Source organism: Solea solea, chromosome 21 (genome assembly GCF_958295425.1).
Source record: "Solea solea chromosome 21, fSolSol10.1, whole genome shotgun sequence".
NCBI classification, from domain to species: Eukaryota; Metazoa; Chordata; class Actinopteri; order Pleuronectiformes; family Soleidae; genus Solea; species Solea solea.
In genome coordinates this window covers 16,611,648-16,639,527 of record NC_081154.1, presented here as the reverse complement: position 1 = coordinate 16,639,527, position 27,880 = coordinate 16,611,648, and the positions used below count along the sequence as shown (strand labels likewise).

The 27,880-nt window shown below is 40.8% G+C and overlaps 1 protein-coding gene across 1 annotated transcript in view; it reads right to left on the bottom strand.

The window, feature by feature from the left end:
- svild (supervillin d) overlaps window positions 1-27,880 on the bottom strand; it is a 70,247-nt gene that overhangs the window by 9,403 nt on the left and 32,964 nt on the right. The window contains exons 4-16 of the mRNA XM_058620921.1: window positions 24,059-24,120; window positions 19,640-19,737; window positions 17,467-17,563; window positions 14,845-15,386; window positions 13,445-13,580; window positions 5,208-5,355; window positions 4,379-4,462; window positions 4,166-4,252; window positions 3,482-3,665; window positions 3,184-3,356; window positions 1,625-1,780; window positions 983-1,119; window positions 684-831 (exon numbers count right to left, since the gene is read on the bottom strand). Coding sequence (XP_058476904.1) covers window positions 684-831; window positions 983-1,119; window positions 1,625-1,780; window positions 3,184-3,356; window positions 3,482-3,665; window positions 4,166-4,252; window positions 4,379-4,462; window positions 5,208-5,355; window positions 13,445-13,580; window positions 14,845-15,386; window positions 17,467-17,563; window positions 19,640-19,737; window positions 24,059-24,120 — 2,052 coding nt within the window. The remainder of the gene's footprint in view (window positions 1-683; window positions 832-982; window positions 1,120-1,624; window positions 1,781-3,183; window positions 3,357-3,481; window positions 3,666-4,165; window positions 4,253-4,378; window positions 4,463-5,207; window positions 5,356-13,444; window positions 13,581-14,844; window positions 15,387-17,466; window positions 17,564-19,639; window positions 19,738-24,058; window positions 24,121-27,880) is intronic.

Below are 27,880 nucleotides of genomic sequence, written 5' to 3'. Positions count from 1 at the left end.
CATGAAGACCAGGGTAAGCATAGCATATGTGTGTGACAGCAGGAGGGCAGAGCGGCCGGACAGATAACCCTTCAAGTGGTAAACACAACAACACAGCTGATGTAATCTTAAGACAAATAAAAGAAACGTATTATTATTATTATTATTATTATTATAATAATAATAATATATGTATATATATATATATATATATATATGTATATGTATGTATATATATATATAAGATATTATATACAGATCGGTTACAAAACAAGTGTTGCAGATTTGTTTCACTAAAACATTGACAAATTGGATTTACACAGTAATGAATGGATAGAAAGCAAATGATGAATTTATGACCAACAACATACTATTTTCGAAGGCTTTCATTACAGACTGGACATTCTCCTCATTAATCATCTCTCCCGCCTGCAACCCACTCACTTTTAATGTGAAATATTCATTAACTGCATGACTGTAAGTCTCTGACGCGTTAGTTCCCAAAGACAGGACCAGGCCCCGTAGATGGGTGGATGGCTAACTTTACTTATATACAAGATTTTTGTATACACGGGTCAAATAAAATGCATACAATTACATTTTAATTATTTAACCAAACAAAATGAGAGAAAAATGGGGTTTCAGGCTGCCTCTGGTGCAGGTCTTTCCTTCAGTATACTGTGCTTCATTAATGTTGTGTGCACCTCTGTATTTAGTCTTTCCTCCCAGCAGGGTCCAGAACTCTTTGGCCCATCTGCTCTCAGTGTTGATGCCCTCCTCCAGCACTGTCACCTGCGGGGCCTTACAGCCAAGGTCTCTCTTGGCCTGGACGAACGACGCCATCTCCGATGCCTTGATCGCACAAAATATGAAGTACATGTTTCAACATGAGTTTTCTTGTGCAATATCATTTTTTTAGTTCCAACTTCATCAAGCCAAAGCAGCACCTGTCTAAACATGATCATGTGAATTCTGAAGCTTTTTTTTGTGTGAGGGTCACAACCTTCGCTTTCTCAATGACGTTGGCAAACTCTCCGCTCCACATGAAGCAGTGCTTTGGTGTTATGAGAAGGAAGCAGTCGCCACTGTTCAGAGAGTGAGCTGTGGGTTCAACCAGGCGCACCTGCACGTGCCTCCGACCTACACACAGAGACAAAGTGCTTATCTGTGATTTAAATATATATATTTTTTTTAATTTGCATTTTTGAGGTGGTGTTGCATGAGGTAACAAAGGTTTGTGTCACTTTGAAAAGAACAACAACAAACAACTCTCACTTCCTGCACAGAAATCAGCATGTTCACATCATGGCCCGCAGGTTATTTTGTAATGTAAGTGTTTGAAATCCTTTGTTCAGATTAACCTAAGTGACACAGATTGACCAAATGTGGCAGCAGCAGACCAGCAGCTCTCTAAAATGACTGAGTCTTTCTATGGACACTGGTACAGGAGATTGAGGCGTTTACAAGTGAAAAATCTCAGTTTACAGACTAAAAAGAGCGACAGCAGGGGGAAAAACTGACTAACAAAAGCCTCACTTAAGAAGGCACACATGTTATTAAGTGAGACTTTTAGTGACCATTCCCCATACATCACAGCAGCAGTATTTACAGCAAACAAGCGGCACATTCTCGCGGCGTTTCTGACCTTTGATGCGGATGAGCATGAGCTTGTTGAAAGGCAGCGTGCTGTTGTTGGTCACAACGTCGGTGGACTTGACGTTGCGCAGGCTGACCTTGCGGAAGTTCTCCTTGCTGGCGAGGCCCGCCAAGGCCACATCGGCCAGGTTGGAGTGTTTTGCCACTGAGACGACAAACAACACAAGCGATGACCCAGTTTATCATACATTAACTAGTACAGGTTCAAGGTTAAACTACTGCTGTGATTTAAATCGTGACTGTGTCATAATTGTATCTGCCGTTAACAAATACAGGCAACGTTATTAACATTTGTTCTGAGGGATCAGGCCTGAACAGGGTCAAAATACAGCATTAGCCTAATGTATAGGGAGAGGGCGTGTCTTCCAACTTCCTCTTTCATGTGAACTCCACTATACATCAAATACTGCATGTTGCCACCATAGTTTCCTCTTATTAAGTTTACTGAGGTCAGTCACAGTCAGACAGAGGAACTGAATGTACATATTGAGAGTAGGCAAAGCAGATGACAGACGCACACTCATCAGACACAACATGTTTTTTTGTTAGTCTGAGTCCTGTGTTGAAAAGAGCTCTTGGGAAGCTGTGGCTCAGGAGGAGAGTATTCCACTACCCACAAGGTTGGTGGTTCGATTCCTGGCTAAATCTACATCTCTTTTCTAGGCAACATGTCAATGATGTGACGAGGATTAAACGTGTGACCAAACAACATAGGGGGCTGTTCACATGCAACTGCTTTTGTGTGCACAAATTATTATTCAAACAAAACAACAGCGTTCCATTGTAGTGGATGCGTTCCATCCGTTGTAGCTCGCCTGTGTTTTGGGGACATTTGAGTCACACCAAGATGAAGTACCTCCACATTTTGGAATGCAGCATGCACTTTTAACCTTTTCTTTTGACAGTCTGGCCAAAGAAGTACAACAAACTGCTCTTTGTTGAGTTTAAAAACAAGTTTTGAACCTCCACAGAAAGCGAACAAAGCTCCTGAATCAGGAAAGGAGCGGATGAACCGGATTAAGATTTACCCCAAAATGCCGTCATTATTTTGAAACTAAAATGAATTGTATGAGGCTACAGCAAATTCAGTCATCTCAGCAGCTCCCAGGTTTTGTGACAGAAGCTGAACTCCACAAGTGCCTTTGTTAATAAACAATGCATTTTTTGTAGATAAGTATACTGAAGTTTTGCAGTGCTGTAGAGATTCCACAGCCCTAAAATCCTGCTCTTCAGATATGAAAGCCTGTTTGATTGTTTCCAGCCTTCAAAAAAATTGATTTTTATACATTTTTTACCAGTGAAACAATTAAGACATAGCGGTTGTCATTACTAGCACTTAGGAATCATAATGCAAGCAAAGCTAACTTCTTTTTATCATTAGCATGCTGCTAAAGTAATGAACGATAACTGTACTCTTACTTTGGCGGGTCATTATATATAACTATGTGGCCGTCATTTAAAGCTGTTGAACCATCAGAGACTCTAAGGTTTAGCTACGTAAGAAGAGTCAGAAACAGTGCCAGAGTAAGTGAGCGCAAGTGCTCTTACTCCTTTCCACTTGGATCCTCTTGGTTTCCACTTTGGCCACATTAAGTCTCTGTTCGGTGTAAACCTGCCGCAGGTCGTTGCGAGCAGCCAGAGCGCGCAGAGGGTTCCTGGAGCCCTGGTTTCTCCGGGCCGGTCGCACTGCACGCTTGTGTTCTGCTACGGCTGAGGTGAGCCTTCAAACATTCATACACAAAAACATGCAACTCAGAAACCTGATATTTTTTTTATATATTTCAACTAAGTAAAGATTTGAATAATACATTTGATAATAAGGTAAGTGTGTGGACAATTTACTAACTTTGGTGTGTCGGCCTGAATCTGACTGAAAGACTCCTTGGTAACGACCACACTGGACTCCCGCAGTGCCGAGGGCGAGACTGATCTGTAGAAGTTGCCAAACGTCTCGTCATCGTCCAAGGTCATCACCTCTTTCTCCGTCTCTGCGGTGACCTCGATGGTGGCGTTTTTGCTTTTGCTCACGCCTGACGGAATGGAACAGGAAGCATTAGCACTTTTGTTAATACCGCTTGAGTGTATATTTAATACTTGTAAAATCTTTGTGTGAAGAGTGAAAGCAAACAAGAGTGAAATAACAATACTTCACAGCATGAATAGGAGACATGAGCCTGACGGGAGCCAACAGGATGGGCGAGGTTTGGACAAATATTTTGAAATTGCTATTGGCTTCAGGTCAGATTGCCTAACTACATGTGTACCACCAGATTTTAATTCCACATCTATGTGCATGCAAGCAGTCCAGTATATGCTGCACATGTACTGTATGTACACAAAAAAGACAACAAGCAGTAACCATGGTAACAGCTGCACGTCAAAAACAGGGTAACACACACTCAAAACAGCTTCAATAACCTGCATCAGACTCGAGAAACATCACGCTGTCTGCCGGCTATTACACATGTTTTTAACTAAAAGTAGAAATAAATAGAACCTGATGTGGAAAACAATAACAGGAGGATTGTACCTTTATTGTGGAGTTTATCCAGGAAGGACTCGAGCTTGTCCAGCCTTTTATCTCCTTCCACCTTGACGTCAGTTCTGCAGGAGATTTCTGTCCGGCAGAAACGAATGCAGGTTAGCTTTACAGAAATGTGCTCTTTTTGCCATTAACCTGGTTTTAATTTAAGTCAATTTAATGTGACTAATAAAAAAAACAGGGGAAAAGAAAAGACAGCACCTTCATGTGGCTTCACAGGTGTGGCATTAGACTTCTTGAGGGATTGAAGAGGTGACTCCTCCTTTCCTGTGTCTGACACGAGACCTGTTGTTAAAAACACAGCAAGAAGAAAAGAATTGTACATTGTTACAGCCGTATTAGTAATAATAATGATAACATTTTAACTCAAGGAAAGAAACGTAGCAAAGTGACAAAGTTCTATGACTTAACTGATTATTAAATGAATTGATGAAATGATCATTGTTTTCATTGTTTTCATTTAAAAGAGGAAGTTAGTAAGTTTTTTTTTCAGCTTCTGATATGTGAGTATATGCTGGTTTCTTTGTTTCACAATGACAGTAAACTTTTTTTTGTTTGGGTAAACAACAATTTTCTTCCCTGAATAAGGGATTATTACGTTACTACACAATCATTAGAAAATCAGTGAGAAGTCCTCTTCTTGATTAATAAATTACATTGTTTTGTGAAAGTAGAAAAAAGTACATTTTAAGAATAAAATATTACATAGTGAATTGTCTCGTTTATCCAACCAACACAATTACTCGATTATTAATCGATTACTTAATGAATCGTCAACTATTTTGATTTGGTTTGAGGGTTTTTTGAGGGTTTTTTCATTATTAAAACAAGATTTCTGATCAGTTTTAGCTTCTTAAATGTGAATATTTTCTGGTTCCTTTGCTCCAATTAATCATTAATCATCATTTCCAGGTTTGACAAACACTGATCAATATTTTTTCACATTTTCTGACATTTTCTGGAACAAACGCTTACTCGATTAATCGAGAAAATACTAGATTATGAGTAGCAACGATCAGATTAAACCCACCTCTCTTGGCCATGCGTCCAGCAACAGTGAACTGGACTGAGTCGTTGGCTGCTCCTTTGCCTCTGCTCTTCCACTGCTCCTCCTTCTCCTTCAGGATCTTCATCCTGTCCATCAGCGACATCTTTGGCTCCATGTCGACGTTGGACTTCTGTTGGAAATAGGAGTCAAATGTGGATCAGCCGCACGACAGTAACAGACAGTGATGCAATCATTAGTGAGCAGAACGGTTGCATGGAGACAAGACTGAGGCACCAGACAATCATCAAAGATGATTATTTATGAATTATTTCTGGATGGAAGTGACATTTCCACTGAAAACTGCTTCCATGGAAGCTTTTAGTGTTTTTTTAATTTAAAACAAAAAAGCATTATGGAGTCCCATCAATGCATCCCTGTGTATCTACCCAGGCCGTCCATCACCTAGTATTTAGTAGCACCGTCCTTGTATGTTTTACTGCTACTGTCATTTCTGCACCTGAACTCTTCCATCAAACATGAATTAGCAGAGGTTTACTGCCCCCCCGCTCCCACTGGACTTCAGGGGCTGTGTTCCAGTAATTAATGATATTCCACTCCTAAATATGTGAAGCTTTTTACAGCCCTGTCTGGGTTTTTACTGTCTGCCCTCCTCCCCTCATTCCTCCTCTGATAATGAGCATGGCATAGCGTGATATGCACCGCGAGTGGCGACTTTCTTTCTTTCTTTCTTTCTTTCTTTCTTTCTTTCTTTCTTTCTTTCTGCAGAGGGTAACACGCAGCTTAGTCACAAGATAAACTCTCGCACACAGGAAATGAATCCGGTAAACAGCATGCAGCACACAGACCAAGTAAACAGTGTCCTCGCTGAAGCCAACCTAGAAGTAGAAGTATATTGAATAGCCACTAGGAGGCGATACTGCTGGTTACGAAAAGAAAATTACACTATATAGGAAATATTGGTGGTTATTGAACTCTGGACTCAACATGGTGCTTGTGAAATTGCAATTTTAATAAAGAAAATAAAGCCAACATTTCTATTTAAAATCATAAATGACACTTACATTTCTGCATGCACTTACTGTATATATATATAAACATTTAAATTGCAATTAGCAAACTGCAGCACATTTAACCCAAAGTTTATACTCAACTCTGTCCTTTCAAAAATTCACATTGTCCTCCTAATGTGTTATTCCAGCTTAATATAAGGCTGAGCCATACAGTATGTGAGTGACTACTTATTTCAATATCAAAGATTTTTTTTTACAGAAAAATGCTTTACTTATTATTGTTTGGTTTTTTTTTTTTGCAGTTTTTCCAATAATTTGTCCGATTTGAATTGTTCTATGCCAGGGGGTCACCAACCTTTTTGAGACTGAGAGATACCTGAAGGGAAGGGGAATAATATGGAGGGCGACCATATCAACATTTTATGCAATTTACCATTTAAATGATGAATATTATGCACTCAATTGCATACACATTAATTCCAGTGCTCCCGCAGGCACCTGGTTGGTGACCACTGTTCTATGCCAGTTGAAAATGTAAAACAAACAGTTCCACAGTGGTGTAAAGTATCTAGTATCTATAGTGAGTGTATCAACATTATTATCATTACTGGTAAATACTGTACTTGGGAAGACTTTATGTATTTCCTATAATAGAGCTACTGAATTTCTCACACTCGCTCTGCATGCGTCAGCTCTGTTACATACATCATTTAATCATCCAAAGGGCAACGGCAGGGCAGTCTGCACGCGGCATTAAAGTCAACGATAAACAAATGTTTGGGATTCCCAAAAGCAACAAGCTTGTCACAGTCATAGAGGACTTTTTGTGGATGAAAGATGTGCTGACTGACTGTCAAACTGTGACTTATAACACTGTCTTTATTCCTACAGTATGTTGTGAACCATCAGGGAAAGCAGACACAGATGTCAGAGTCCTCTAAGAGTCAAAGACGTTTGGTTTGGTGGTGAACTGCGCGTCTGACTGATGTCGGTGTGGCATCACATCAGGAAAACTCTCCCCTCCGAGTCTGATATTAAAGGAAAATCAATATGAAAATATAGCCTGGATGCGTACGATAACCTATAATCACGCTAACCATGAGGTCTTTATTGGTCATCTTTGATTTTTGGTTTTAATAATTGAATCATTTTCATTTGTTTATTTACTTTTAGAAAAGGGGTAGTGGAATGTTTTTTTTTAATGGTGGGCTTATGTGGGACACGTAGTTAGTAGTTACACACGTTTAGAGAGGAAAGGAGAACGAATGATGTGATTAATGCACTGTTTTGCTGTGAATGAGAAGAGGAAATTAAATAAATATGCTTTTAAGTGTCTCCAGGGGCCTTTGTCATTGACTGTTTTAAATACAGACTCTGACATGCGAGACCAAATCAACCAGCATAGCTCACAGAATTTTGCCACAATGTGACGTAGATTATGGAGCTTTCAGTTACAGCGGCTTTTTATGTAATAAATGATTGTTGAATTTTCGTATAAAACATGAACTGATTCGTCAAGAGTTTGTATCAGTTTGAGAATGAGATGTTTTGCTCTGCAACAGCAGGTAAACACTAACGTTAATTGATACTGTAACTTCAATGTTTAGGTTTGAAACAGCAGAATTCAGTCTCTCTTCTTAATAAAAAGTGAATTTCTTAGGAGCAAAATAATAAAAGGGGCTGCTTGTGAGAGATGTATCTGTTGGTTTAAGTTTATGATGTGGAAAAGAGGTTAAGTAGCTTCTCGTAGATTTGTCTTCATCCTCAAACTATCTGGCAACCTCAAGGCTCTGGGAATGGAGGGGCGGGGACAATGGTACATTCCGTTTGTATACAAACACTGCTACCGTTAATAGCACTTCTGTCGTATCACAGTGTCCCATATGTTGCACTTGTTGTTTTCCAACTTCTGAACTGGAACATTACTCCCAGTTTCTACTTGCGATGTAAATGGAACGCAGCTTTCCAATATCTTCAACTGGGGTTGCAGTACCCTTTGTAAACTGTAGTCGAGTATCTTACATACAGTATAGCCCCTTTCGAGCATCCCACTCTCCCTCCTCTCTCTGGAGTTCTGGTTACTGATTAGATAAAGTGCTGAGGGGATAGTGGAAAAAAAGTTGCATGTAGATTTACGCACAGAGCCCAGAGGAAAGATATGTGTTATACGCGTCACATACAGTACAGTTGATTTATTGCTGACCTGTCCTGGGTTTACATCTCACACAGTGGAGGCCTGAAGAATGGGACATAAATTATCTATACTGTGATGTTTGAGAAAACCATGCACTTAACTGACCGCCTTCAAAGCCGTAGCTGTAACTCTGACTCTGGCCTGAGTCCAACAGTTTGAGTCACTCACGGTTCTCCACTTATCCCTGGAGATATTATATAGCAAGTTATTTTAAAGTTTAAAAGGAATTGCGTGATGCTGCTTTAAACACTCAAAGAGCCATGTATTGAATGAACAGGAACAAACACCAGCTCCTTTCAAACAATCTCACACACACACACACACACACCGACTCCACTCCCCCTTTCTCCCCCTCATTTCTTTCCTCCACTACAAACAATGGCGAAGGTTCAAGTGGTAACACATTTTCTGAGACTATAATGTCAAACATGTTGCGCGATGTGGTCAAATATTAGCGTGACATGAGAGCAAAGTTCAAAGACATACGTTTAATCACACCAGCATGCACACAGACACAACACACTGGGGCTACACATCAAAGTGAGCTCTTGCTGATTTCATAACATTAGAGAATGTGACACGCAGATGTTTCTGCACATACCACGTCCTAAATGCAGCCTAGGAATGGGAGCTTTTTAAGGTCATTAAAACACATTGCATCTTTAAACTATTAACACACAAAAACAGCACTTGTGGACCTGTTATTACAATACTTGTGCAGTCAGGCTACAATACAATCTGTCATCAGACCTGACGCATTCTCACAGGCTAACGCAGGCCCCTCCAGCAAGCAGCACCATCTCTGGAGTCAATCAGAGAAGGGAAATACCTCGGCCTGACAGGACCCCAGAGACGGAGGAGGAGGAGAGGAAAGGGTCTGTGCTTCAAACCCTCACAGGAAGCCATTTTTCTCAGCCCTGCTGTACTGTATGGCACGGGCGGCATCCCAGCCAAACCGCTGACACAGATATCACCCAAGTGAGGGCCAGCGAACCACATTCATGTAGAAACAGCAAGTGCGTTGACAGCTCAGGTCTCTCAGAGGGTGAGAGATCGTCCTGAGCGCAGGTAGAGGGAAAACAAACGGGTAAAATACCGAAAGTGCAGTCAACAGAATCGCTGGAAAGTAGTTGAGTTTATCAATTGCAGCCTGTTAAAAATACTAATTGTGGAATTGTGTGGAAGAAGACATTTCCTGAAACTATGCCGTGTTTAGAAAACACTTTGTAGTATACGCAGTTGTTGTGTGTGGCGGAGTAAATATTTACAGCAGCCAATGAGAGTTCCAGCTCTCTCTGAAGTGCCCTGTGATAGGCCAAAGTCTCCAGTCACTGGCCAGACTTTGCAAAGCCTCTAAATCGAGCCTAGAGGAAGTTAATAAGTGGTATTCTCGCTCTCAGCTCACTTGATTTAAATTATGCTCCAAGGCTATTATGAACCATAAAGCTGTACCTTTAAGTCATTCAGTCCATGCAGAGTAAAAACACTCACCTGAAGGGACAGGGAAAGGCTGACAGGTGTCAAAGTCAAAAAAGGGGAAGGGTAGAGTCTGCAGGTGAGGACAGAGGAAACTGGAAAAGAAGGGTCAAAGGTGAAGTCATCGTAGGAAGAGAAGAGGAAATGAAATGTATCAGAGAAGGGAAAAGCACAGCAGGGCAACTTTAGACTGCAGCAGCTGGAGAGGCCAAGGATTTTTGTGTGTGTGGAGGACACGGGTCATTTAAAGCCTGACACAAAGTTTGGGCGAGTGGGAGTCGAAAGGAAAAGGGAAACAGACTGTTTACAACAGTGCGTGAGGAGAAATCAAAACATCATAAACTGAGAGTAATACACATGCGAAAACATCCCCATGTAACGTTAGAAAGTCTCTTCATGGTTTAGTTGGAATGGAGTGAAAACGTCTCAGCTCGTTGGTGGATTTACCAGTAAAACTTCCCACGGATGACTCTGAGATTATGCTTATTTAGAGAGTCCAGCTCAACAAACGCATTCACAATGTTCTGGGGATAATAAACTCATCTTTAACTGATTATCTCAACTGCTCTTTTTGTTGTTTTGTTTTTCTGGAAATCAGCATTCGGTCAATATGACCAGCTGAGTGTGAAGCTTTCCGTGGGGGAGCTGAAGTGTAATTGTTTTGACTTGTGCCGAGAAGTGAAGGCTTGTCTTCAATGAGTCATCGCTGGAAAGCAAGGCTGAGACATTTAGCAAATCTCTGTGGGATTTAAAGGGAAACTGTCGATTCTCAACTATTATCTTAATGTTTGTAGACATTCTGTGAAAGACACTTTCAAATATAGAACTTCATTTGGAACATAAACTTGAACTTATTTTATATAAAAGCAGTATTTATTGAAAAAGGGGGACTATTAATCATTTACGGGTAAACAACAAGGAACAATTAATCAATGTAGCTTTTTATTAGCGTTCATTATTCAAGATATGACAGATCTTTAAATTTAAATTTACAACGAGGCCTCACTTTACAACACAACCATGATGTAGTGAACAGCTTAAACAGGAAACACCTGGAGCTGGTTGGAGATGTCCATGGTGTGGACCATGCATGTTACATTCCCTGGTCGCCCACATATCAACCAAAGAGCAACAACATGTGCTTCGCCTTGGCAGAGTGCGAGATAACGTCGACGTGAAAACCAAAGGTCTTTTCAGACATGTAACTGAAGTTACGCTCGGAGAGATGTCCCGCAGATAACACAGACGAGGCATGAATGTCGATTACTCGGGGTTTATTTAGTTTATTTAATTCATTAACGTAGTTTATTCGTCTTTTGAAGTGAGTTTGTAAGAGGTTGTGACCCACAGTCAGCACTGATTGCAGCCTATCCCCTGTGTCCACAACCAGTTTGAGACACAGATCCTGGACTTTCACTGAAAACATGGCAGCCCATGCGGACACAAGGAAAAACACACATCAGCCACTTAACATAATATATGCCTTATTAGATCTATAATCCTAAAACAATCTCCTTTAACTAAAGATTAGACATTATTTCCTGACTGGAAACTGAACGATTTTTACATGACAGCACAAATGGGTAGTTGCTCTACTGCTGCCTCGCCAAGCAAGTTTAAATGTGTTATTTTGTGACTTGAAATCCTTTGTTTGGATTTAACTAGGTGACACAAACTTAGTAAAAAAGACAGCAATAGACTGGCAGCTCCCGTGTTTCAATTACGGTGCCTTTCCACCGGCTCAGCACTGACCATGTGTCGATACCTCATACAAACACACTTTAAAATAAAACAAAAAAACAACAACTATCACTATGTGACAAACTATGTGTTATCTGTGTCTGCTGTGATTCAGTTTCACACAGAGCACAGCGTGGTCCAACCAATTCACAGGCAATAACCTTGGATTGAATGAAGGGAAGAAAACCACAGACTCTCTGGAATCCTGTGTGATTGTTGATCATGTGTTGAGGATGCACATTTCTGCGCTAGTAATGGATGGAATGAGATTTTATAGACTGTTGATTTATCATGATGATGACAGCCTGTACTTATAAAGTGGTCTTCCTAGATCAAGAGTGGATTTGTTCTTAAAGCTCATCTTTGGATAAAAGACGAACCCAAACCAGAAACTCCCTCCAAGCGGAGAAGTAAACTTGACATCAAGTCAAGAGACGCCTCATACAAATAAACATGAGGTCAGCTTTTTTGGGTGTTCTCCATCTGGCGCACGTGAAGCTTTCCTATGCTGCGTTCATCATTTCTTACTCTCAGTGTCATGTCACTTGAATGTGCATCTATTAAAACCTCCACACTGTCTGATCTGTGAAAACCTGTGTAGGGATAACTATCAAGAACAAAGATTTAATTGAAACCGATTTCTCGTTGTCGGTATCTGAATAAGTATCTGGATAAAAGCTGGAATTGTTCTGCGTATTCTCATGGTGAGGAAGATGCACATGTCAGTTTACACTCACTTTGCAAAGTTTACAGAAAAAGTAGCAAGTGTAATATTTTAAAAAGCAAAGCGAGTAAAGGGGTGATAGACAACTTCATTTAGCACTTAAAATAGTCTGCTGCTCATCACAGAACTGCAGTATTTGTTGCGATTATACTAGAATTTATATTTGCATACATAAACAGAATTCAACCCATCCTTTTTACACACCAGCAAACACGCACAAACTGGGCACAGGAGCGGTGCACATGGGAAGGTCGTGTACCTTGCTCAGGGGCACCCCAGCCCTTGACCTGTCACAGGATTAGAACCAGCCACCCTCCACGTACAGGCCCAATTCCCTTTCCCTTGTCCATAGGCTATACCCACGTGATTAAATGTGTAGCTTTAAACTTCCAACTTTTGCTCTAAAGGAACAGTAACAATGTTTGAGTCTTTTCACACATGTTTTATGTTGAATCTTGAGTAGTATCAATAAAAGTATCAATAAGTAGCAGTACCAGTATCAGTATTGATATAATTCTAATGATGCCCATCCCTGAATTGTCGTCATCTGGCTGTTTCTGTACGTTTGTGAGACATTAAAGTGCTTATGGAGGTGAACTCTTTCAAACTCTAAGCAGGAGGAAAGAAAGGCTGTAAAAACCAGTAAAGAAAGCTGGTAATAGCTTGGAAGGTTTGCAGGTGTTTGGTCACGGTGTAGGGTTTTATTTTTACAAGGGAAAGAGGGTGTGTCTCCTTTTCCCTCTGTGAGGCTAGCTTAGCCCTGGATCTCTGGCTTTTAGCGTCACCACTTCCAAATCTGCTGTAACCCCAAGGCCCTCCCAACCTCACACACTCTTGGCAGCAAGCGAAGTGAAAACGAGCTGATTCAGCAAGGGAAGAAATATGTCTACTGTCAAATGTTTCTTTCCCCGTGAACAAAACTGAAGGGAAAAGTCAACATATGGCAAAGTTTGCTCATTAAAGCCAATGTCAGTGCACCCAACCCCCGAGAAACACACCATGAGTTCATGTTGACATGAAAAATAAAAGGTTATGATGTTTAAGAAGTCTTGCAGACCTGGTATTCATCAACTCAACCCCATTACAAACAAAAGGAGGCTGCATAAAACCTTACCTTTTTCCTCCAGGCATTTTCAGAATCTTGGAGCTGACCGAGGCGATCAGTCAGTGAAGTCTGGATCTTTTCAGATGCTTTGGGCTTTTTCAGTCGCTCCTTCTTTTCTTCTGCCTTATTAGTGAACTCTGTCAGTCTAAAAAAGGACAAAAAACAGGCAGTTTACCTCATCTATACAAGTACGGTGTTACAGAGAACACTAGTAATTGATTATTGATGGATTATTACATTAATTGCCATCTAGTTTTGAGATAAAATAAAAAAACAAGTTCTCTTTAAATGTTTTCTTTACTCCTCCGACAGTAAACTGACAAAACAAGACATTTGAGTAACTCACAATTATGAGGGTTTATCATCTTCTAGACCATAAGATGAAATGACTGATTGAGCGAATAACCCATTGATCAATAAAGATATTAGATTAACCCCTAATTACAGATAAAGAAAATGAAAACCTCCTTGCTCCTCATTAAACATTGATGATAACATTTGTTTTAAGTACTTTATATTTAGGAAGCCACCTATTTAATTACAGGGAGCCTTATTCATATGCCTCATTTGAATAGTGTTTTTATTTGTAAGTGTTGTCAATAATTAATGCAACGTTAGTATAATTAAAGCTGCAGTGTGTTCATTTTTCAGGATTTTTGTTGTTCTTCTGCCGCTCATTTGTCTTCGAGGACAGCGATGATCAGTGGCGATTGCTCTAAGACAGCAAGAGAAGCCAAGCGTCCTCTAAAAATGTCGTCAAATATGTACCGAGTTGTATTTACATTTAAATACTAAATCAGAAAGTGTCAATAGTTTGTCCAGAATCAGCGGTTTATCCCGTAGCAGCCTACGCATTAAAACCACCTGAGGCTTAGCTTGGGACGGCACAGAGCAAGTTTTTTTCCCTCAGTGAGCTCGACCGTGATTGGACAAATGCGGCAGAATCGTCACTCCCAGGGAAGCTGGGCTTCCACGATAGTGGATAGGGGGAGGGGGGTTTGGGGACACTGGGCTTCAGCATGATGCTAGGAGGTCTAAAAGCAGTACTATCAGACCTGACTGAGGCAGCCTTTCAGTGTATACAGCTGCAGAGCAGGGGCGGACACGGACAGAAAGAATTTGTCCCCATCAACCTAATTAAAAAAAAAATGTTGTCGAGCAGTAGAATTCACTTCTGAACAAATATCACACATTAATCCTTTTAAATGTGTTTTTTGGATGAAAATGAGAATAATGATGTAAAAATTACATATCGCAATCGCATTTCCTGTCAAAATAATCACAATTAGATATTTAGATATAAGTGAAAACTTGCTAAGATAATAATTATTATTTTAAGGTTATAGAAAGGAAAACCAACACATATTTTCTGAACATTAAGCATACTACGTTTGTGTTCATCCATTGACCTGTGTTTGAGTGAAGATCCCTGACTTCCATCCAAACTGCTCTCCAGATCCTCAACATCCTCTGACACTGTGGAGCTCTTCTCCAGGCTCTCGTCAGGTGAAGGACTTAGCATCTCCTCAAAGCTCCCTCTACTACTGCTGCTGCTGCTGCCGCCATCGTCGTCCCTCTGCTGTCTGTCCACGCTGAAGCTCCCGCCGTCTGTGACATCGTCAGCAAATGACTCCTCCTCTCCATCATTCTCCTCGTAGAAGTCATCGTCCATATCCTCCTCCTCCTCCTCCTCCTCGTCTTCTTCATCTGCCTCCTGTGTGTCTTCCTCGTTCTCTACGTGGCTGAGGGTGATGCTGCTTTGTCGGGCTGGCGGGCACTCAGGCGTCGAGCCCTCGCTGTGGTCTGACTCCACACTGGTGGAGCGGCTTTTCTTTAGGATTCCCTTAATACCTCGAGGCCCCGAGTCTTGGCGCTGCAGAGCGGCAGGCTGGTAGGAAGGAGAGGGAGGAGGAGAGACGTCTCTGGACTTGTCAGGAAGGAGACTGGAAGGCTGGTGTAGAGAGGGTGAAACAGAGAGATTTGTGTTTTACTACCAGCCATTATATTTATAATATCTGGAAAAGACTATTAAACTCTGCAGAACCACTTGGAAGGTCATTCTACTGTGCTTCATAACAGCTCATAACCATCTCTGACCAAGATTTTCCACTCATTTCCTAATAAATGCTAAAAACCTTCGCTTTAAGTCCCACACTGTAAATACACAACCATGTATACAAACAGTCTGACACAATATTAACACGGTAATATACTGAGATGTCATTACTCATACATTAACATCAGATATTGATATTTCAATGAGCAAAAACAACAGTGCTTTCTAGAGATTTGTCTCACCAGAGTCACTACTTTCTCACTTCTTATCACAGGACTGAGTGAAGTACGAAGAGAATTTCAAGCTGCTGTCAGCAATATCAGCTTTTGGCTAACTTCCTGTGCATTGCTGTCATTAGCATCCTCTTCCTTCTCCCAATCACTTCATGAGCACAGTTCTGTCAGGTTGGATAAAGTGTTGGGGGACACTGCTGGCTGCAGGTAGCAAACACACCACTGAATTTCCTAGAACTCCTTATCTAACTTCTGTGTCCTTAAAGGTACAGGTCATCGAATGTTATTAGTCAGTGGGTTGGAGCATATCACTACTGATACATGATACTACTGCATGATAAATAAACATTAACATGTTATAATAAAGATTTCTGTTCTACATGTAGTTGAATACCAAAATGAGCATTAGTTGCATCCCACGTTATATTAATCAAATATTATTTTTTAAATTTGATGGAACGTTAAAAAGAAAACTGTTTTAAAAATGTAATTGACTGCCATTTTCTGACATTGAAATGAATGGAACCTTTGCCTTGGCTTTGATCTGAGTGGTGGGCGGAGTTTGCCACCAAAAACCAACAGAAACAGAAAAACATTGTTTGGATATTGCTGACTCAGCATTCCAAATATTACATCGAGTACAGGGAAACAAGTGTTGGAAGAACTCAGTATTCCCAACATCATTTTCTCCACATTTAACAGGATTGTCTTGAAATATATTAATTGCTGCAGATTCATTCCTGTGGGCCATGTATTGTGCATTTCTATGGTATTGTGAGTTACTACACAATTCCCAATGATACACAAATGTGATTTCAGCGACCTGTTGTTGTTTAGGATGAGGGTCAGTGGATCAGATGAGACACAGATGTGGGGAGAAGCAAGTCAGAACAGAAAGATTGAGAGGGAGGAACAATGGTGATAAAAAACAAAGATTGAAAGTGAAACAAAAAGGAAAGGAACGGTGTCAAAGAAATACTTTAGCATTTATCTACTGTCAACAAATCTGCAAGACGAGTGGGGAAAATAATAACGAAGAACACGTGTCAAGTAATGTAATGGAGACCCACAAAAGCTTTTGTAGTTCAAGCTGCCATAAATTAACTGTTCTTATACATGTTTCAAATTACAGTAAACAAGCAGATATCCGTGTAGACCCGTTTTAAGTTTGCAATGACACAACAGCAGCTGGAGAAACAGCAGACGCTCTACAGACAGGTTAAAGGTTACGAGGGAGTACTGATTAAGGAGGAGATGGGGGAAAAGAAGGATAGACCGAGGCCAGCTGGGTGTTAAAGTGCAATGCTAACCACATGTTGTGCTTTTAATGAAAAACACTCGGTGCATAACTTGTGGGAGCAGCATGTCAAGGTATTTGTCCATATTTTCTATTACTTGTGAGGATCGGCTGCAGATCTCAGTGACGTAATCCCGCCTTGTGCAGATGAGTCAAACAGTGGGTGGGTGTGCGTGTTTGTTTTGCAACTGCACACAAGCGGTATGATTTACCATCTACAAATCAACATCAAAAACACAGAAGTGAAGACAACGTGAGCCGAGAGGAGCACCGAGCCAGAGCTGAGGTGAGTGAGAGCTGTGGAACTGGCCTGCGTGAATGCATTGGTGAGATTTTTCAGCAGTGAGCAGCATTGGTCAAAAACTATTAGCTTTCAAAACTCAGCGCACAGTGAGTTATGAAAAACAGGTGACATTTTTGAGATACCTTTACAAGGAAAACTCACCTTTTTTTCCTCTGTAGCAGCAGCTGCAGCAGTCCCTGATAGCTCATCTGGGGTCACTGTCTCTTCCATTGCCTCATCTTTATCATATTTATGAAGCCTGAAACACACAAAACACACACATTTTTTAAAGTTAAAATTTGATTAAAAAGTGATTTAAGTTAAATTTAGGGTCAAGTAGCAGCAAACTACCATTATGTAAATGTTATAGAATCCATTTAAATAGGCCCTTTTGATTTGAAGTGTGTCTGATCATATTAACAACAGCCCTTTGTTCAGTTCATGTAATTCAGGACCGTGTGACAGATGGTCAGCATGCATGCTGACACTGAGGACGCTACATGGAACTCAGTCATTAATCATTTGATTACTTACATCTGCGATTTTTCTACTGTCCAAATATCTGCCATATGAAAAAGGCCCATTTTAAGCATGTAAACAAGAACACTGCCAGTGAAAATCAAGTAAAAGCCACTAATTAAGCAGTTTGGAACTGACACAGGAAGTGTGACTCTGTTTTGTTTTGACACAGGGTTTAACCTTTGATAACGCCATAAAATACAGCGCTGTAATCAACGTAATCAAGGCTCGTCACGTATGAAGCTGCTGTCTGTCCTGCAACTATTTCACACGGCTTTGTGGAACAAAAACAGCAGAGTGCTTTCACTGTGACATAGGAACTGGACGTGAAGTGTGTGCAGTTCATGTTAAAAATAGACAAGAGCGCTAATCTTCAGGACAAAGAAGCAGTGCTGCTCGCTCACTCACTCACTGAGACACACCTGAAAAGCATGTCTCACGTCTCCCCTCAGTGAAAAGTTGGATATTCTGCAATGCAGGTTCTCTGCTCGTGCATCCAGTGTGGCATGATCATTTTCAGAGGACGTAATTGGTCTCCATTTCCCGGACTTCAAGTGTGCTACAGGCTGGAAAAGCTGCAACATTTGTACCATAGCAGTTAACAATGATTTATGATAATAGGACGCCTATTAGTGACCTGGGATCTAATATACGTATGTATTTGTAGCACAACTACAACTACTCACTTGAGACTGCATTATTCTACACTTACATTTCAGATTATGTATACTGTCACTTACAATAGTTTCAACATGTCATATTGTTTTTGTGAAACTACTTTAAAACCATTTTTATCCACTCACTGCCATAACAATCTGGAAACTATTAGATTTGATTATTTAACTCATATTTGATCTGATTACTAGATTTCTGTTTGATTACGGCACATTAATCAGAGACATGTTTTGCACATCTACTCCACCTAGATCACAAACTGTTGAATGTCTCATTAAATTTCTTTATATGTCATGACGGATTGTATATATCCATCTGTTTACATTCTGGTCTTTCCTAGAGCAATATGGCACCCATCGACGTATCATTTAAACGGGCTGGAGCTGCCACTGAGGGTGCACGTCTTTCACCCAGAGTCACCCATGACCCTCAGATATAAGCAGTAGAGAATGAATATTAATCATGAACTCATATTTGGTTCATTGCAGAACAGTGGAGCTGTGCTGAAATGTCAGTTACAAGGTTCAGCTGCATCTATGACGAGCCAAATATACAGATATCTGAACTGGGCGGAAAACTGAGAACAGTTCAAACTCCACGTGGACGGACGAGCACGCACGCACACATTAGCCATAACTACTTAATGCCTAACCTTGACCTAACCACAATTTAATACTTAGCCCTAAACTTCATCAGCTCCACAGAAATAAGGTTTATACCTTATTGAGACCAGGTCTCCATGAGGACTACAAGTTCTAAAGAGGTAACAAACACAAGCGTGCACAAACACAGAGTTTGGCTACAGTGGTTACAGTGCTAAGTACAGAAAGGCTATCATTGATGTGGCTATTAACTTCAAATCTGGTTTCCGTCACCATGGCTACGACACAGCACTGAGTGTTTGTGTGTGTGTGTGTTATTCCAGACGAGCTCTGCAGGTCTATCTGGTTTATCTGTGCAGCTGTTTACATCAATGGACAAACCTCTCAAATCCTCTGTAATTACCTCTGTGCTCTTTTCAGTCTGTTTCGGTGTGTCAGCTTGTTTTAAATGGCTCTATATCCGACATTATCACACTCTTCAGTCCACAAAACCCTTCACAAAAACACTCAACATTTCAGATATTTTTTAACCTGCTCACCTGTTGGAGGCTTCGCCCTCGTCGCTGCTCATTGGCCGACGCTTTACTTTGTCCTCCATGTGTTGACGGCTGCTTCCATCCTCGGACCCCTCCAGCTCCTACACTCCAGCGAGAAGAGAAAGACGGTTATGAGCGGCTTTCCCGACGAAACACTGCTGAAGTACTACACCCGCTGTAAAAAAAAAATAATCTTGATAAAAGAAGTGAGTGAATGAATGAAGGAGGCTCCACCCCCTAACTTGAACAAAGCCAATGAGCTCATAAATGCTGCAGCTGAGCTGTTAGGAGGTCATTGTTGAGCTGGGTTAGTGACTGTGGAGCGGAGTTTCACTGGACTGTATGAGGAATCAACACACCTTGAGCACATACAGGGTAAAATAAAACAGTGCTCTCAGTGCAGCAACGTCTCACGGGATTTTTAAAACATACAACAGTTCAAAAACACGTATTTAAAAAAAAGATAAGATAAGGGTTTTTCATTTCACCAGGTTTCCACTGTGATGTACACAAGAAATGTAACAATAAATATAGAAACAAGAAAACAGTCATTTAAGAGGAAGAGAGAGATAAATAATTGCCGTTCATAATCATACCTTATGGAGAAGGGGTGGGATTAAGTAAGTTGTACTTCTTCCCATCCCTTTACAGTTGTCTGTGATTATCCACTTTTGTATTATTATTTTAGTTGTTGCCTATTTCATTTATATATTATACTGTTTGCATGTTGGGCCACACGGTGGTGTAGTGGTTAGCACTCTCACCTTGCAGCGAGAAGACCCGGGTTCGAGCCCCGGTTGGAACAAGGGCCTTTCTGCATGGAGTTTGCATGTTCTCCCCGTGTGTGCGTGGGTTCTCTCCGGGTACTCCGGCTTCCTCCCACAGTCCAAAAACATGCAATGTGGGGATAGGTAAATTGGACACTCCAAATTGACCATAGGAGTGAGTGTGAGAGTGAATGGTTGTTTGTCTCTATCTGTGTGTGGCCCTGCGATGGACTGGCGAACTGTCCAGGGTGTACCCCGCCTATCGCCCGATGTAGCTGAGATTGGCACAGCACCCCCCGCGACCCTCTGGGTGAGGATAAAGCGGTAGATGATGACTGACTGACTGTTTGCATGTTCAAAATAAACTACTACTGAAATACTCAAATGATCTATGTTTAAATATTGCTTCACTGTGTCCATTGTCTGCCTCACTGTCATTATAAGAGAGGCAGGTTAATAGTGATTTAAAAGAGGCTTAAAGAGACTCTCTTGTTCAGAGATGGTTAGATTGCGATCGGGTTCATTTATCACATAAAATACAAGTGATCTTCAGAGCTCAAGACCCAGAGAGGAAAACCCATATAACTTGTAGTTTAATAAGCTGCAGACTAAACTAAACCAGCTATTTCCCCAGCAATCCTGCCTACTACAGCTGTGAATATGCGAATATATCCTGGTTTCTAATCTTATCTATGACTGTAAACTGAATGTATTTGCTTTGAGGGAAAAGTAAAACTGTCAAGTTGACTTATATAGCACATTAAAAACAACAGGAGATGAACCAAAGTGCTTTACAGAAGGAAACGGGACAGAATATAAGACAAAATATAAGTATAACACATTTAAAACGGTGACAATCAGTCAAGACACCATCAGGTTTAAAAGCAAAATCTATACAGACAAGACTTCAAATTGAATTTAAAAAAATAAATAGCATTAGATGTAGAACGAGGGACTGTTCCAAAGCTTCATAACATAGGGTTTTGAAGTCGGAAATAAACTGGGGAGTGCATGAAAAACAAACAGAAGGACTTTAAGATTTATAAATGTTCTGACATTTGATAGACCAAACAACTCAATTAATTGAGAAAATAACTTATACATTCATCAACAATGAATAGCTGCAACCACCAGGTATCTACCTAGAGTATATACCAACATTCAGTATCAAACTTCCTGTTTGCCTCTTTAAAATGGAGAATTTTTGCGACCTATTTAACTATTTATATTTATATTTATAAAACCATATATGACTCAATTCAGTAGCAGTTGAGATGAAGAGAGTCTGTTACCTGCTTAGTTCCATGAAAGAGAAACAGATGTGATTAGAGGGACAGCATTACAAAGACGGAACGTCATGGACACAGGACACATTAAAGCCTGTGTACAGTGTGAACCACGCAGCTGTGTGAGAGCGCTGTCAATAAACACTTGAGCGCCGGCCCGGGTTAACCGAGTGCAGATAAGTAGATCTCCAGCTGTGAGGAAAGCCGCGTGAATCCAAATGCTTTTGTGCAACAAAATTACACACCAAAGCTTACAGAATTAGACGCCTCTTACTTTCTGATACTCAAAGATCACAAGTGACCACAACTTCCACGCAGCAATGTGAATACGCCGCCTTCCTACAAAACGAGTTATAACATTCTCAGGAAATTCAAAACATATATGAATCAGCTTGTTTCTTTCTCCAGAGGTCTCCATGTACACATTTTATAGCCTCTGCGCTGTTGGAAAGCACACGTGCTATAAACTCACTCCCACTCAGCGTCTCCTGTCTGAGACTCTGATTCACTGGCTTTCAACAAAAGGATTGTGGAGGAGAGAGTGAAAGCGAGATAAGCAAAAACTGAGCATCTGTTGTCGCGGATGACTTATAGTGAGAGACCACACAAACAAAAGGCGGAGAGTGAGGCACAAGAAAGGATGGAGAGAGAAGAGAAAACAAAACTATTTGTGACAGTGAGATAGCTTCTCCGTAGGAGCCTGTTTTCCCAGCAGGTTTTTTGGTTGAGGCAACTTGCTGCCATCTGGGTTCACTTGGCCAACCTTGGCACGGCTCATGGTCTGTGTGGGCCAAGTCAGAACAACTATTTACATCCAGTACCATGAAACATAGCCACTTCTGTAATCTAAGCAGCCTGGGAAAGCCAAATAACTAGGCTCACTTTTATGCACACTTATGGCCTTCTCCCATAGGATTGAGGACATTATCAACTTTTTTTTTTTGTCTGTGAGTGCAACCTTTAGCCCTTGAAACTATTCTTTCCCACTGTTGCTCTAAGCCCTCCACAGACTGTGTGTGCTGAAGTCATGACTTTGGCCAAGCATGAATCCAGGTGCAGGACAGCACAGTGTTCTCTCTGAGGAACAGCTCAATTTGTTATTAAAGAGAGAGGGAGGAAGCGTACACCATCTGCTCTGGAAAAAGCTTTAAGTAAATCAGTAAGGGAAGTGAAAGGAATTAACCATAGATGAGTTATAAAATGTAGATGTGGCTCCTGTGACATCACTCAATGCTGGGAACTGATGAATATAAACTGAAAAAAAGAGTGGGTTGTGTAGACCTAGAGTGTAAATACATCAGGGTTGTAGCTAGCGCATTTTGCATAATTTGCGGCCACTACACTAAATTGAGGACGTTACGGTAAAAACAATTTTTTAGTGTAACGGCCCTCAATTTTGTCAATACCTTGCTGTAACATATCGTGTTTATGGCTACTGTGATCTAATGCTGCCAGCAGCGAGGCGTGGAAACGGATCGTAGTATCGCATCGTATTTCATGCCACACATGACATCGATGACGCAAAGGCAGATTGCTCTACGTAGTTCATTCATACAGCCATCTTGAATTAGCAACCCATCAGCCAATCAGAAAATAGCATTTCTTGTTGCTGGGGGGAAAGTCTGAAAATACATGTAGGTTTCCGCTGCACTAATCATTCCACGAAGGTGCAGGAACGCGCATGAATGCTGTGAAGGCCAGGTTTCGAGTGAAAGAGCACGTTCAGGTAATCATTTCAATTATATCACTTCATTTATTATAATAGCTGCTTATTAAAGTGTAAGATTGATGTGTAAAGAGTATGAATTTAACGTTTGCCTTAAACATACGCGGATCCCGAGACATGAGGTTCTGCCTCATTGGGACTAGGGATAGCAAGGCACCACTTTTTCGAGTCCGATAACAATAAAGATATCACAATCTCGAGTATCTGCCCACATCGATATCAGTCATTTTAGACTTTTTAATCTATTAAATTGTTAACAAAACATTTGTGCTAACCATGTCAAAGAATTCTCTAACTGTGTTACAAATACAAATCTTCTCCCATAAAGAAGAAATAAAGAGCCCACAACATGACTCTGATGCTGTTGCTGATTTTTATTTACACTTTTACAGTCTGTGCATAGTGAAGCGTGAGATATAAAGGATTTCTGGATTGTATCAGATTGTGTTTTTATCTGTCCGATATCCAATCCAGTAATTCTGACCCGTATCAGACCGATACTGAATATTGTATTGGCTCATCCCTAATTAGGACCAGCTTCTGGTCTCCATCAGGACTACTTGTCCTGACAAGGTCAGTGTTTATGCAAGAAATGGTGCTAAAGAGGCAACACATAAACAAACACACAGCTTAAATACTGTACCTTAAAGAGGGACTTTTTGGATGTAGCAGACCTCTTGGATGAGTCCACCGGTATCTCAGCAACTAAAAAAGGACACAAATTTAAACAAGGTTAACTATGATTTTGATGAAAAATGTCATATTAGGATGAACAGTGTGCTTGGTATCCATGACATAACCCACTAGTGATGATCTGGCTTTTGGCTGTCCACAAACTAGAGGATTTCCAAATCATAACAGGTTTAAAAAAAAAAACAAAAAAAACGTAGGGGATCACAGTCCTGACAGAAGATGTGATGTGTTTGCAATGTTCTACCACGAGAATGAACACACACAAGTGCAAGGATGATCCATCTGAGACACAGGACCACACACACACTCTTGTATTTTAATTCAATTATTTCCAGAGGTAATTCCAGGAACTTGGGATTTCAAAAATTTCCTGTAATCATAGATGACTTCAGAATAAAAAAAATATGGGGGGTGGAATGTTGGAATTCATTCACTCACACAATCGCTGTCCCGTTAATACAGTTCCACTGAATCAGTCTCCCCTGACCCATTATTACAATTTGAAATCAGAGCGGACCAATCCAGTCATTGGCAAAGATTATAGATGTTTCCAGACACAAAATGAGGTAAGGACTGTGTCCAGACGTCTAGAAAGGGTGTAGTCACCTCCCACTTGTAGATCAAAAGGCTTCTGTATGCAAATGAATACACCGACAGTGATCCAGATGACGTATGCAGAGCGACAAAAGACGTGTCCTTGCTTAAAATGGAAGCAATTGCTCTTTGCCGGCCGCCATGTTGGACATATATAAAGATTGTGTGTTAGTGATTGGCTCCGTCTTTAGGAGACTCCGTAGTTGTGTCCTTGCCAGACGCGTCTGCAAAGCGAAATCCAATTGCTGCCAGACTCAGTTGGGTTCACCCAGGCTACAGTATGTTCAAACACGACAAACAAAACTTGCTGTGATTTATCTGGAGCTTCTCCTGCCATGGGACAACTTGGATATTATCCCGAACTCTGTCTCGGGAGCCGGCAAGAGAAGTTCAGGCAAATGTCTGGAGCAACTTTCATGGGCACTGCTGTTGTTATCATCTACATACAGAACATGTCCAGACTCCTGTGCAAGTCTGACAGCAGCTGGTATCTGTGGACACCTCAAACAGCAAGATCATTTGGACAAATGATTTGTTTAAAAAGGCCCAATGATTGTCGACTGGGATAATTGACTATATGCCAGCCTGACGATTTCCGGAAAGCCAGTGCCAACAATTCAGTGATGCTCCACAGTCGGTGTCTACAGAAGTTACCAAGAGTGTTTAGCGATGAATTACAGAATGAATTAATTTGGTCATTTCAAATCCCTCAAGGCGAACCACTTAAACGACTAAAAGACAATGTAAACATTGTACATTTTAATCACTGACGTTACCCTAAAAGGTTTGCCCCTCATCACGACAACTGAAGTAAAGGAGCTGGCTTATATTTTAGTGGAAGTTGTAAATGACGCTCTAGGCACTAGAGTCAAGTGATTGCCCTCCAGTTTGTGGCCTGCATTACTTTTTGTAAACAAAATACAATGACATGCAAAGGTACGACTGCACACAAATCGACAATGGGCTACACACACACACACACACACAGAAATACACTCTACTGACCGTCTTTTCAGGTCAAGTGGATGTTTTCCTCATAGGGGAGAACAGCTTGAAAAATGCAGACAGGAAATCTGACTGGAGAGAAACTGGCTAAACTTATGTCTCTAAGGTGTTTGGGGATTAGAAGAGGAAATAAAGGGAGTGATGTGTTCACTGGCCACAGGTGAAGTCTGAGAAGCCACTAATGAGAGTGACAGTGACATATTTAAATGGAGTACCACAACATTTGTGGATTTGTGCTCATGTGTCACGGAGGAAACACTGCTCATGCGAGCCGTCTAATCAGAATCAGCTTTTCGAATAGTACAATCCTCTAATCTTAACAAAAGGAAACAATTTTATTTAATTGTGATCCAAAACCAGCACAAATATCTTAAGTCAGCAGAGTCGATCTCATTCTCCCACTCCAGATCCGTTTTTATTGCCTTGACAATGTTATATTTCCAGCCAAAGAAAACATAAGAAGAAACAAATCCGAATAATGGGCCGTCTCTGACAAATTCCCCTTATCCAATGGGAAAAAAATACTCAGCTAAGGCCTAATACTTTGTTATGATTTATGTTTACAAGCTCCCCTGTTGTCCAGAACTAAGCATGATTTGGTTTAGATGATGAAACGCTGAGCATTGCAGACTGCTGATCCCATTCAGACTGTATTCTTTTGGTTTTGACTTTGGTCCAAGCCTTTTACATCATTCATCCATGTGAGTGAGGGATGGAAAAGCTCCACTTAACTTTACCGACTCTCCCATAAGTGTTTTCATCCATCTCACAAGACGACTATGCTTTGACCTCATTGTGGCCAAACACAGTCTGCATATACAACGGAGTGGAGTTCTCCTAGTCTTCCACACAAACGCCAACTTTGTCCTACAACAAGGACGCATGCTTTTTGTGTCGAACAGCAATATAGCAACCTTGAGCATCCGCTGCCTTTCACAACAACCACGCTGTTAATAACAAAAGTTTCCCGATGCTCTTCCCACTGAGCCATAACCAGCCTTCAAAAACAAAACACTCCAATTGTGCAACAAATATTGTGCTCCCACAAACAGCCCCTAGCATATGGCCTTTGCCAAGTGAATTATTTTTTCTTTTTCCAATGTTTGATTGAAACTCATGAAGATTAACACTACCAACAGCACACCAGTCACAACTGGAGGGCAAGAAGTAAAGGAGGCTGAGTCCTTTGTGTACTTGGGAAGTCTGGTAGACTGTCGGACCAGCCAGGATAGGGAAAGCAAGAGTAGCCTTCAAAGAGATTTTCTTTGGGAATGACCAGGATGGACAGGATTAGGAATGAGCTTATTCAAGCAACGGTTTGGAAAGAAAGTTAGAGTCAAGGTTGAGATGGTTTGGTCACGTGTAGAGGAGAGAGAGTGATTATACTGGACAATGAAGATGGAGCTGCCAGGCAGGAGGAAAAGAGGAAGACCTTAGAGAAGGTTCATGAATGTTGTGAGGGAGGACATGAGGACAGTTGGTTTAACAGAAGAGGACACTAGGAGAGGACAAGATGGATTTTTAGTTGCACTAAGACGATCATCATTTAAAAATGCACTTTTGATTTACATTTTTTTCTTTATTTCAGTATCATTTTATTCCTTATTTTATTCTAAATGTACTATTTCAATGTTTTATCCATGATGCTTGAATTGTTTGTCAATTGCTTTGTACATCCAAGGTTCATACACATACATTTTCCAAAGTCAAATTCTTTCCAAAGTCCATTTTCACACTTTTCTAGAACCTTACAGCTATGGTAAAAATGATATGAATATGTGCATACTCCAAGTGATTATTTCATTGCTCTGATCACAATATAAGAGATGGTATTATGCTATAAACAACATGTTACAATAGTCAAGTTCACAAGTGGCCTTTGCAGCAAGAAGACCAGGGTTTGTGACCCAGTCGGCAAACAAAAGCCGATGGAGTTTGCATGTTCTCCCTGTGTGTGTGTGTGTGTGTGGGTTTTCTCCAGGTTCTCCAGTTTCCTCCCACAATCCAAAAAACATGATTTGGGGATTAGGTAAATCGTTCACTCTAAATTGACCGTAGGTGTGAGTGTGAGAGTGAATGGTTGTTTGTCAACCTATCCAGGGTGTACAACACCTATGGGATTGGCACCAGCACTGACTCCCATTATCATTATTGGCCTTAAAAGTTATTAATT